This window comes from Gracilinanus agilis, chromosome 2 (genome assembly GCF_016433145.1).
Source record: "Gracilinanus agilis isolate LMUSP501 chromosome 2, AgileGrace, whole genome shotgun sequence".
Taxonomy (NCBI): Eukaryota; Metazoa; Chordata; class Mammalia; order Didelphimorphia; family Didelphidae; genus Gracilinanus; species Gracilinanus agilis.
The window spans coordinates 163,744,093-163,756,273 of record NC_058131.1 but is presented as its reverse complement, the minus strand read 5'-3'; the positions used below and the strand labels follow the sequence as shown (position 1 = coordinate 163,756,273).

Sequence of the window (12,181 nt, the reverse complement as noted above, 5' to 3'; positions counted from 1 at the left end):
ATTGAAATGAATTTTTAGTGTATAAATTAAATGAAAGGATATGTTAAAACTTAGTTTCTATTCCATTTTATTTATTTCTTTTATGCTTATGGGCAGGGATGTTCTGGTAAATGTTTAACAGCTGGTTTGGGTAGGAACACTTGTGTTTTAATTTGTATTCTTTATATTTTCTCCATTGTTTTCTTAAGTCTAGGAAATCGATAAACTAGACTAGTCTTTGATTTGTAGCATTTCCTATTTCTGAGAGTAAATAAAAATACTGAAGATTTAACAATCTGCTCTCCTAAAGCATTGGAACCAGCTCCACCACACCTTTTGTCATGGAGATAGTTCTTTGGAGGAGGACTGAAAAAATGATTGGTTAATGAAATTTAAGTGGGAATGAAATATTTAAAAAAATGTCTCATGTAATATCTTTGATATACAGGCATATCTTGGAGATACTGTGGTTTTAGTTCTAGACCACAATAAAGTAAATATTGCAGTGAAGCAAGTCACATAAATTTTTTGGTTTCCCAGTACATATAAGAGTTATATTTATACTATATTATAGTTTTTTAAATATGAAATAGTATTATCTAAATATATATATATGTACCTTAATTAAAACTCAGGGGGCAGCTGAGTGGCTCAGTGGATTGAGAGCCAGGCCTAGAGACTGGAGGTCCTAGGTTCAAGTCTGGCCTCGGACACTTCCAGTTGTGTGACCTTGGGCAAGTCACTTGACCCCTACTGCCCACCCTTACCACTCCTGGGCCAAGGAGGGTCCCTAGCCCGGATGAAAAAAGGAGGAGGGTTGGGTGTGGGGCTAGCAACCCCACCCTGTAAAAACTACATCTGCAAAAGAAACTGCAACCTAAAGTAGGGGCAGCTGGGCTAGCTCAGTGGATTGAGAGCCAGGCCTAGAGACGAAAGGTCCTAGGTTCAAGTCCGGGCTCAGACACTTCCCAGCTGGGTGACCCTGAGAGACTGTGTGTCCCATTGCCTACTGGTTGTGGCCCTATGCTCCTAGAATGGAGTCCCAGGACAAAAAAAAAAATTAAAACTACTTTATTGCTAAAAATTGTTAATCATCATCAAAGCCTAGTCTTTAGTGAGTCATGATTTTTTTACTGGCATAAAGTTTTACCTTGATTTAATGGCTGCTGACTGATTAGTATAATGGTTGCTGAAAGCTGGGGTGACTGTGGCAATTTCTTTTTTTTTTTTTTTTAACTTATTTATCTCTTCATTTATTTTTTTATTTAATTTAGAGTATTTTTCCATGGTTACATGATTCATGTTTTTTTCCCTCCAATGGAGCAGTTCCACTGGGTTTTATATGTGTCATTGATCAAGACCTATTTCCATATTATTAATATTTGGATTAGGGTGATAATTTAGAGTCTACATTGTGGCAATTTCTTAAAGACAACAATTAAGTTTGTTTGCCACATTGATTGGCGCCTTTTTCTACCAATATTTCAAACTTTTTCATTATTATTATATCTGTTATGGTTATTTGTGATCAGTGATCTTTGATGTTACTATTGTAACTGTTTGGTAGCACCATGAACTCAATCAATAAATATTGTGTGTGTTCCGGCTATCCTATCAACTGATTGGTCTCCATTTCTCTTCCTTCTTCTTGGGTTTCCCTATTCCTTGAGACATAAAAATATTGAAATTAAGCCAATTAATGATGTTATAATGGCCTCTGAGTGTTCCAGTGAAATAATCCAGGCTAGAGGGGAGGAAGGCCTGAACTGGAGTGATTGCTCCATAAGTGGAAAGATAAGGGCATGTATACTAGAGATGTTGTGAATATAAAAATAATAGGTGTTTATGAGGATTGGCTATGTGGGCTGAGTAAAAGTGAAGCGTCAAGGATGACACACATATTGTGACCCTTGGTCACTGGAAGAACGGTGACTTGTCATAGCGAAATTTAGAAATAGGACAGATAAATTTTGTTTGGAATGTTGAGACTGTAATACCCACAAAGATAGCGAACTTAAGATTTAAAAAAAGTTATTGCTATGAGCATTTTTATTTTAAAAATATTTTATATCTTCCTTCTTCTATATCATTAAAAGTCTTTGGAGAATTAACCTATTATTTTTGCAGAATTTTTTCATTCATATACTATGGTTCACTTAGTGGGGAATATTTATTTTTAGGGGAAAAAAGGGTTTACTGAATATGTTAACTCGTGTTTTTGTCCCCTAGGATCACTGAGCAAGAGGAATCAACCAGAGAAGACGATGATGTTCTGGGGCCTGGGTATACAGAGGACTCAACTGATGTGTACAGCTCCCAATTTGAAACCATTTTGGATAATACTTCTTTATACTATAGCGCAGAGTCACTGGAGACTTTATATTCAGAACCTGATAGCTATTTCAGCTTTGAAATGCCTCTCACGCCGATGATCCAGCAGCGCATCAAGGAAGGCAGTCAGTTCTTAGAGAGAACTTCAGGGGGGGGACAGCAAGATGTCCTCAGTGTCTCTGCTGATGGTGGGATAATAATGGCCTATCCTGGAGAGATCACCAATGGGACAAATGATGCTGATGAGACTGTCTACAGAAAGGGTGCCCCTGAGATGGCTTTCTGGGGAAGGTAACACTCTCATTCTCTTTATTACAATGTTTTGTCTCTGTGCCATTTTCTCACCAAGAATTTGAGAAGTGGGAAGTCAAAGTGTATTTTGCCAGTTTCTGATCATATAAATGAGGAAAGAACAATCTGGGGTTTTGTGGGGAAAAGGGCACATTGAAAATCACTCCTTAGAAAGGGGATGTGGAAGGAATATTTATGTAGCCCTGGCAACTTTGCAGAGTATTATAGGGGGGCGGATGAGCCTGGGCTGCCATTCGTGGAGTGGGCATTCAACAAATATTTATTTATGATTATGCCATAGAATAGATGTAGTTTATATATTAGACTCTGAATGAATTAAAGGGCATTTATTAGGTACTTATTACATAGCAGGGACTCTGCTAAGTGCTAGGGATAGAAACACAACCAAGCAAGAGAGTTTTACCCTCAAGCACTTATATTCTAATGAAAGAAGATAATATATAAGGTAGAGCTAGAAAGTACCTAGAAGGTACACATTTTGGTATTGTTGGGCAGTATATGGAAGGTGGCATGGTATACTGGTTCTGGGAAAGATTCATCAATCAGTATCTAGGTTCCTAAGGACAGAATCTAGATTTTTGTGGGATAGGAGCAGGTGGTCAGAGGGCAAAGGCCTTGGTTTGGAAATGAGTGAAAAGTAGCTTGATGACTTGGGTTGAGGCAATATAGAATGTTAAATGATGCCTCTTGTAAAAAAAAAAATGTTATCCCTATGTTCAGAAAGTCAGTTAAGTTGATAAGATTTTTTTAGGTTCTATCTAGGAGATAAATTGCAAGTTACATAATAAAAGACAGCTTGTTATAGTGGCAAGGACACTGGATTTAAAGTCTGATGACCAGAATCCTGGTGAAGAACCTTATAAAAATATTGAACTTCTGAAGGCGTCCTTAAAATGAGTGGGACTGGATTTGGTGGCAGCTGAGTCTCTTTCTAACTCTTAACTTGTGCAATTCTAAACTTGCAAGATCCCTTCCAGCTCTAAAGCTATGATCTTGCCTCTGGCACTAGGTGTGTGGTCCCTGGCCAGGCACTTACTCTCTCATAGTATCAGCACTTACTGTGATCTGAACTGAGGTCTGCCTGGATCTAAATCCAGGATTGTTTTTAATGAGCTACTGAACACTGTTCACGTTTTAGAAAATCAGCAATTTCATCTGTGTAGGTTCACCAGTATAGATTGTAAGCCCTCTGTGGCAAGCAGTCCTGAATTGTTTTGAGACCCATCATCCCACCCACTCCAAAAGAATCTCTTGGTCTCCATTCTTCTGGGGATAAGCCTCTGAATTTGGCTAGATTCGTTCTTGGAAGAGAGAAACAGAAATAGAATCTGTTCCTGGGCAGTACTGGAAGACTTTTCAGCGTGCTAGGTCCTGCCAAATCTTGAGTGCCCTTGGCATGGCCTTTTGAGAACCCATTTCTTCATGATGAGGCATCAGAGCAAGTCTTTAGACAAGGAAAATGGTTCATAATTCCTACCAAAGTGTACAGGGCCAACCATCAATTATTTAGGGATAAATGTCCTCCTCTTGTAAAGGCCAATTCTCTGTCTTCTTCCTGAGATTTGCCTCTGTGTACTCCAATATTCTTTAGCATTTCCACTAGAAGGGACAGAGATGATACTCTTTATCACTTATTTTTTATATTGCAAAGTTCTTTAATTGTAGGCATTGAACTAAGAGAGGGTGAGTAGAGAGAGAAGACTTTTTAAGATGATTTTTAAAAAGCAAGACTTTATTCAGATCAGCTATGTATTATAAGATTTTTATTGTGGCTTAATTAGTCTCACACCATAGGGGCAATCTTAAATGTATTATTTGTAGGATTATAAATGATGTTTGAAAGACATACCTTTTGACCTAGCATTACCCCTATCAAGTCTATATCCTAAGGATATCAAGGAAGAAGCAAAAGTACCCATATATCCAAAAGCACTTATAATAGTTCTTTTTGTTGTGGCAAAGAATTGGAAATTGAGGGGATGTCTAACAGTTGGGGAATGGTTGAGCAAATTGTAGTAAATAATTGTGATGGAATGCTATTGTGCTACAAGAAGTGATGAAAGGGATAGTTTCAGAAAAACCTGGAAAAAGTCATGTGAACTGATGAAAAGTGAACAGAATCAGAAAAAGTTTACACAGTAGCAGCAATATTATAACAGTAATCAACTTTGAAAGATTTAGCTGTTCTAATCAATATGATTCAAGACAATTCTTTTTTAACTTGTAAAAACAATTTTTAATATTCATTTAAATGTTAAATTCCAAATTATTTCCCTCTTTTCTATCCTCCCACTGCTTCCTCCCTAAAATACTAAGCAATCTAATATAGATTTTACATGTGCAATTGTGTAAAACCTCTTTCCATATTAGTCATTTTGTAAGAAGATATTTCAAACCAAATAAAAGAAAAAAAGTGAAATATAGTATTTTTAAAAATTTAAGTTCATTTAATTAATTAATTAAGGATGTTTTTTCCATGGCTACATGATTCATCTTCTTTCTGTCCCCTCCTCCCACAACCCTCCTGTAGCCAATGAGCAATTCCACTGGGTTTTACATGTGTCATTGATCAAGACCTATTTCCATATTATTGATATTTGCACTAGCGTGATCATTTAGAGTCTACATCCTCAATCATATCCCCATCAAACCATGTGATCAAGCAGTTGTTTTTCTTCTGTTTTCTATTCCCACAGTTCTTTCTCTGGATGTGGATAATAACATTCTTTCTCATAAATTCCTCAGAATTGTCCTATGTCATTGCATTGCTGCTAGTAGGGAAGTCCATTATGTTTGATTGTACCACAGTGTATCAGTCTCTGTGTACAATGTTCTCCTGGTTCTGCTCCTTTCACTCTGTATCAATTCCTGGAGGTTGTTCTAGTTTGCATGGAATTCCTCCAGTTCATTATTCCTTTGAGCACAATAGTAATAATATTTTTAAGGTTATCATTATATATTAATTTTATTTTTTACAACATACCACAATTGTTTAGCCATTCCCCAATCGAAGGGCATCCTCTCATTTTCCAATTTTTTGCCACCATAAAGAGCGTGGTTATTTTTGTACAAGTCTTTTCCCCTATGATCTCTTTGGGTTACAAACCCAGCAGTGGTATGGCTGGATCAAAGGGCAGGCATTCTTTTAGCGCCCTTTGGGCATAGTTCCAAATTGCCTTCCAGAATGGTTGGATCAATTCACAACTCCACCAGCAGTGTATTAGTGTCCCAGTATTGTACAGCATGTTTTGTTCTGCATTCATACTCTTACCAGTTTTTTCTCTGAAAATAGATGATATTTTTCATCATGAGTCTCTGGTATTGTATTGTCATAAGACAATTCTAAAGAAATCATTATGAATAATACTCTCTACCTTCATAGAGAGAACTGATAAACCCTGATTGCAAATTGGAACATATTTTTTCACTTTGTTTTTATTGCTTTTGTTTGTAACAAGGCTAATATGGAAATATGGTTTTCATGACTTCTTGTAAAATGAGTATCGTGTTGCTTGCTTTCTCAAAGATGGGGGAGGGAGGGAGAGAATTTGTAACAGAAAATTTTAAAAAATGTAAAAAAGAATAAAGTGCATTTTCCAAATTTATGCAATGTAATTATAAAGTAATACCTGTGTAGTGTTAGGAAAAAAAAAAAAAGGGAAGGCTTTGTGATACAAGCAGTAAAAGGCCAGTCTTTGACTTAGGAAGCCCTGTGTTCCGGCCCTTCATCTTGACACATCAGAACGTGAGCTCTTTGAAAGGAGGATATTTTTTTAGACTTTTATTTGTTTCCGAAACATTAAACATAGTGCATAGCATGTAATAAGTACTTATTAATGCTTGTTGACTTAACATGGTCACCATGTGACTATTATAGAAAAACTACTACTTATGACTGTCAAGTTGCAGAGCAATTATAGTCGGCCTTGTGGACAGAGTTTCTGCTCCAGGACTTTTTTTTATTAAACCCTTACCTTCTGTTTTAGTATCACCACTGTGTATCGGTCCTAAGGTGGAAGAGCGGTAAGGGCTTGCCCAGGGTCATGCAGCTAGGAAATGATTGAGGCTAGATTTGAACCCAGGACCTCCCATCTTTCAATCCACTGAGCCACCCAGCTGCTCCCTGGGACTTTTATAAACTAATAAATTCACATGTGCATGCACACATACACTCCCTAAGCCTCAAAAATATGATTATTGATGCAGAATTAGCAAACAACTGCATTTTAGTATGTACTTTGGTAGGGGAAATGTAGTTAAATGTCAGGAAGTTTAAAAAAAATTTTTTTTTCAAACCCTTAGTTTCAGTCTTAGACTTGCTACTAAGTACTGGTTCCAAGGCAGAAAAATAATAAAGAGTGAGGTAATTGGAAATAAGTGACTTACCCAGGGTCACATAGCTAGGAAGTGTCTAAAGTCAGATTTGAGCCCAGGACCGTCTATAATTAGGCTTGGAATTCTATCCATTAAACCACCTAGCTGCCCCACTTTTAGGTAGTTAATTTTGCCTATGATGTACAGTTCTCTTAGGAATCCATTTTTCAATTTCTAGTAATGACTATAGACCCATTCTCAAAGTGCTTGATCATTTTTGCCAGTTCTCTTGTTGAGTCAATGTGGGAAAGTACAGTAGTCTTTTACAAGTTGATACTTCTGCCATTTAATTGAAAAGAAATGGCAATAAGAGAAGAAAAAGAAATTGAAGGAATAAGAATAGGCAGAGAGGTAAAAAAAACTATCCCCTTTTTTAGATGATATGATGGTATATATGGAAAACCCCAGAGATCCAATTAAAACATTAGTTGAAACTATCAATAATTTTAGCAAAGTAGTATATAAAATAAACCCACGCAAATATATTGTATCTACACACACACACACACACACACACACACACACACACACACACACACGGAGATGAATTAAAGATATAGGAGTGCCAAAACAAATCCAGAAACTACATGAATATAATTATAGATCTTTTTTTACAAAGTCAGATTTGAATAATTGGTGAAATATTAATTGATCATGTGTGGGCAGAGACAATATAATTAAAACGACAATCTACTGAAACTAATCTACTTATCCAGTGCCATCCCAACTAAGGTACCAAAAAATTATTTTATTGAACTAAAAAAATAATAAAATCATTTGGTAAAACAAAAACTCAAGAATATTAAAGGAATCAATGAAAAAAATGGAAAAGGAAGGAGATTTAGCAGGACCAGATTTTAAGCTACATTATAAAGCAGTAGTTATCAAAACTAAGTGGTACAGGCTAAGAAACAGAAAAGCAGGTCACTGGAACAGAACAGATATATAGCAGATGGTTGTAAAAGATTTTAATTTCCTTGAGGTTGACAAAAGTAAAGATCCAAGTTTTTGAGATAAGAATTCATTATTGGGTAAAAATTGTTGGAAAGCAGTCTGGCAAAAACTAGATATAGATCAATATCTTGCCCTAATCACCAAATATGGTCAAAATGGACACATGATCTAGGCATAAAGGAAGATATCATAAGCAAATTATAAAATGTGAAACATACTATGTGTTTATAAATTATAAATTATAAAATGTGAAACATGGATAGGAGAATAATTGTGAATAAATAAGAGATACAGAGTATTGTGATATGTAAAATGTGTAATTTTGAATACATTAAAACATTTTGTGCAAATAAAACAAATGTATCTAAGATCAGAAGGAAAGCAGTAAGTTGAGAAAAAATTTTAAGATAGTTTCTCAGTTAGAGGTCTCATTCTGAGCCATATCCCAATTGATAAATGATCAAATGGTATGAACAGAGTTTTTGGATGAAGAAATTAGTTATATATAACTATATGAAAAAATGCTCTCAATCATTACTGTTTAGAGAAATACAAATCAAAACAACTCTGAGATATCATTTCACACTTACCAAATTGGCTAAAATGAAAAAAAGGGCAACATGATAAATGTTGGAGGGACTTTGGAAAATGAGGACACTAGTACAGTGTTGATGGAATTATGAACTGATCCAACTGTTTTGGAGAATAATCTGTAATTATACCCAAAGAGTCATAAAACACTGTTTATCTTATGACCCAACAATACTACTATTAGGTTTATTTTCCAAGATGATCAGAGAAAAAGGAAAAGAACTTATTTTTCTTTTTAATTTTTTTTAAACCCTTACCTTCTATCTTGGAGTCAATACTGTGTATTGGCTCCAAGGCAGAAGAGTTGTAAGGGCTAGGCAATGGGGGTCAAGTGACTTGCCCAGGGTCACACAGCTGGGAAGTGTCTGAGGCCAGATTTGAACCTAGGACCTCCCATCTCTAGGCCTGGCTCTCAATCCACTGACCCACCCAGCTGCTTCAGAGAACTTGTATGTTATAAAATATTTATAGCAGTTATTTTTGTCATGGCAAAAAATTGGAAATTTTAGAAATGCCCATCAATTAGAAAATGACTAAAAAAGTTGTGGCACTGTAAGAAATGATGAACAGGTTAATTTTGGAAAATCATGGAAAGACCTACATGAAGTTATGAAGAGTGAAGTGAAGAGAACCAAGAGAACATTATAACAGTAACAAAAATATTGTTTGAAGAATGACTTGTGGGGGCAGCTAGGTGGCTCAGTGTATAGAGAGCCAGGTCTGGAGACAGGAAGTGGGGGGTTCAAATCTGGCCTCAGATACTTCTTAGCTGTGTGACCCTGGGCAAGTCACTTAAGCTCAGTTGCCTAGTCCTTACCACTCTTTTGCCTTGGAACCAATACTTACTCTTGGTTCTAAGACAGAAGGTTAAGAGTTTTTAAAGGAAAAGAAAAAAAAAATATGTCCACTCCAGAGAAAAAACCGATAAAGACAAATAAGCAGGATATAATTTTGTATATACATATATCTTTTTGTCAAATGAGGGCAGAGGAAGGAAGGTAGGAGTTACCAGAGTTTTACAAATAAATAAATAAATTTAAATAAAAAAAAAGAAATAAAGGAGAGGGTATTGGGATGGAAAAAAGCAATTGAGTATGGCTTAGTGGATAAAGTACTAAGTGTAGAGACAGGAAGACCCAAGTTCAAATCCAATCTCAGATACTTGCCAATTTTGTAATTTTAGGCAAATCATTACTTCTTGTTTTCCTTAGTTTCCTCAGCTGTGAAATGGAGAGTTGTTGTGAGAATCAAATGAAATATTTATTTTTCTAAAAAAGCAGTTAGCACAGTTCTTGATGCAAAGCAGGTTCCTAATAAATGCTTTTCCATGTTCTTCCCTACCCCATTTTTTTAGTGCCGTGTAAACAAACTCAAATGAAAATTTCTGCAGGCCACATATTGACTTAGTTTAAAAATGTAATATGATATAAATTTTCTTGTATTTTTATTTATTTGATTTATTATTTTCCAATTATATTTTAATTTGTCTTGGGCAATTCTTGGGAGTATCATAGGTCGAATGTAACCCATGAGTCTCTTTGTTTTAGTGCATCTTCTTGACAGTCAGTTATGGGCACCTGATCAGTATTCACAGGCAGGGCTTAAGAGTTGGTGTGTCCAGTGTATGGGGCAGCCTGGTTTTCTGGGCTGAGTGGAGTCATGTTTAAATTAAAGACTGAAGAGTAATTGAGGCAAAGTGCTCCAACATAGGGTGATAGAGGGAAAAGCGATGGCTACAAAGCTGTAACAAGAAGGAATGGTCAGCCATGGAGTGTAGACTGGCGAAGCAGTCTCCTAGTTAGGTCAGAAAAGCAAGAGGAAAGGACACTGGCCTACAGATGCTTCTGTCAATCCATTTAATAACGTTCCATAGAATCTCAGACTTGAAAGGGACCTTAAAGGTCATCTAGTCCAACTGTTCACCCAGTATAGGGATCCTTTCACCAGCCCCCCTGACAGGTGGCCATTTAGCCTCTCATTGAATTCTTTTAGCACTAGGTAGCTTGACTACTTATAGAGGCCATCTAAGGGTGTTTTTTTTTGTTTGTTTGTTTTGTTTTGTTTTAGTCTTTGGAAATGGTGGCAATTCTTTTCTCTCTGAGATTTGATCATTAACTTGATAGAGCGTATGAAGTCTTTTGCTTCTTGGAAGCAGGATGTGAAAATTGAAACTAGGGCTCCATTTAAAGCTTCGGAAACATTTAAAAACTGGAATCCCAACTCACTCCATCCCCATCTTACTCAGATTTCCTGGTGTCACTGATAGCTATATAGTGCTAGTGATGTGCATGCTTAGGGGCTTTGGAGAACATCTAATCCTAACCCTCATAGAGTGTCAGCATCAGAGAGTTAGAGGTAGACCTTGGAGGTCATCTCATTTCATCCCCTCATTTTACAAGGATGCTGAGGCTCAGGGAGGCGAGTTGCTCAGTGAACTGGCCAGTGTCCCACGTGCAGTTAGGAAGACCAGAATTAAAATCCGGCTTTTGACACTATCTGTGTGATCCTGGGCAAGTCACTTCATCCTGCTTGCCTCAATTTCCTCATCCATCAATGATCTGGAGAAGACAATGGCAAATGACTTCAGTATCTTTGGGAAGAAAACTCCAAGTGGGGTCAGGAAGAATCAGACGTGACGAGTCCACTAAACAAGGACAACAGCCTCTGACTCCAGAGCCTTTCCCCAATATTGCTCTGCCTCTCCTTTTACAGAGAAGCTTCAGAATAGCAGAAATTAGGTGCCCAGCGGTCGAATGGCTCCCTGTGGGAGTCAGGACCAGAACCCCAGGCACAGAACCAAAGGATTTCAAGGCTAGGGATTCAGATGTCATTTAATTTAACCCCTGACCCAAAACCTGAATTCTCCCTACTCTTTCCCAACAAGGAATCATCCAAACCTTTGCATTTCAGTTTTGAGGAAATTGAGGCAACTCATTCATTTCACTTTGGGGACAGCTTCAATTATTAGGAAAATTTCCTTTTATCCCTTTATGGCTTCTTTGGATTTGTCTTGGTTTTTTCTTTGGAGAAAAACAAATCAAATCCAACTTCACTAGGATGACCTCTTAGATATTTAAATATCGTGATGATGTCCCTCCAGACGTGACCTAACTTGTCAGTGTCCTTTGCAAAATGTGATCACCCAAGATACGAACGTGTTACTTATTCTACTTGTGATCTAATCAGGACAGAATATATGTCTGTTTCATTATGGATGTTATATTTCTGTTAACATCATCTAAAATTAAATTAGCTTTTTTTATCTGCTACATCACACTTTAGTTGTTCTGTCTTTTCAGTTGTATCTGATTCTCTATGATCCCATTTGGAGCTTGTTTGGCAAAGATGCTGGAGTGGTTTGCCGTTTCCTTCTCCAGGTCATTTTTAAAAAAAACCTTACCTTCTGTTTTAGAATCTGTACTGTTGGATTCAAGGCAGAAGAGTGGTAAGGGCTAGGCAATAAGGGTTAAGTGACTTGCCCGGGGTCACCCAGCTAGAAACTGTCTGGGGCCATATTTTGAACCCAGGACCCCCTATCTCTGGGTCTGGATCTCAATCCACTGGACCACCTTAGCTGCCCCATCCAGGTCATTTTATAGGTGAGGAAACTGAGGCAAATAGGGTTAAATGTCTTGCCTGA

At 37.0% G+C, this 12,181-nt stretch overlaps 1 protein-coding gene across 1 annotated transcript in view; it reads left to right on the top strand.

Annotated features, from left to right (window-relative positions):
• Positions 1-1,837: 1,837 nt before the first annotated feature.
• The window catches only part of PSD3 (pleckstrin and Sec7 domain containing 3), a 377,954-nt gene continuing 367,610 nt past the window's right edge, over positions 1,838-12,181 (top strand). The window contains exons 1-2 of the mRNA XM_044659529.1: positions 1,838-1,848; positions 2,209-2,601. Of these exons, the coding sequence (XP_044515464.1) occupies positions 1,838-1,848; positions 2,209-2,601 (404 nt within the window). The remainder of the gene's footprint in view (positions 1,849-2,208; positions 2,602-12,181) is intronic.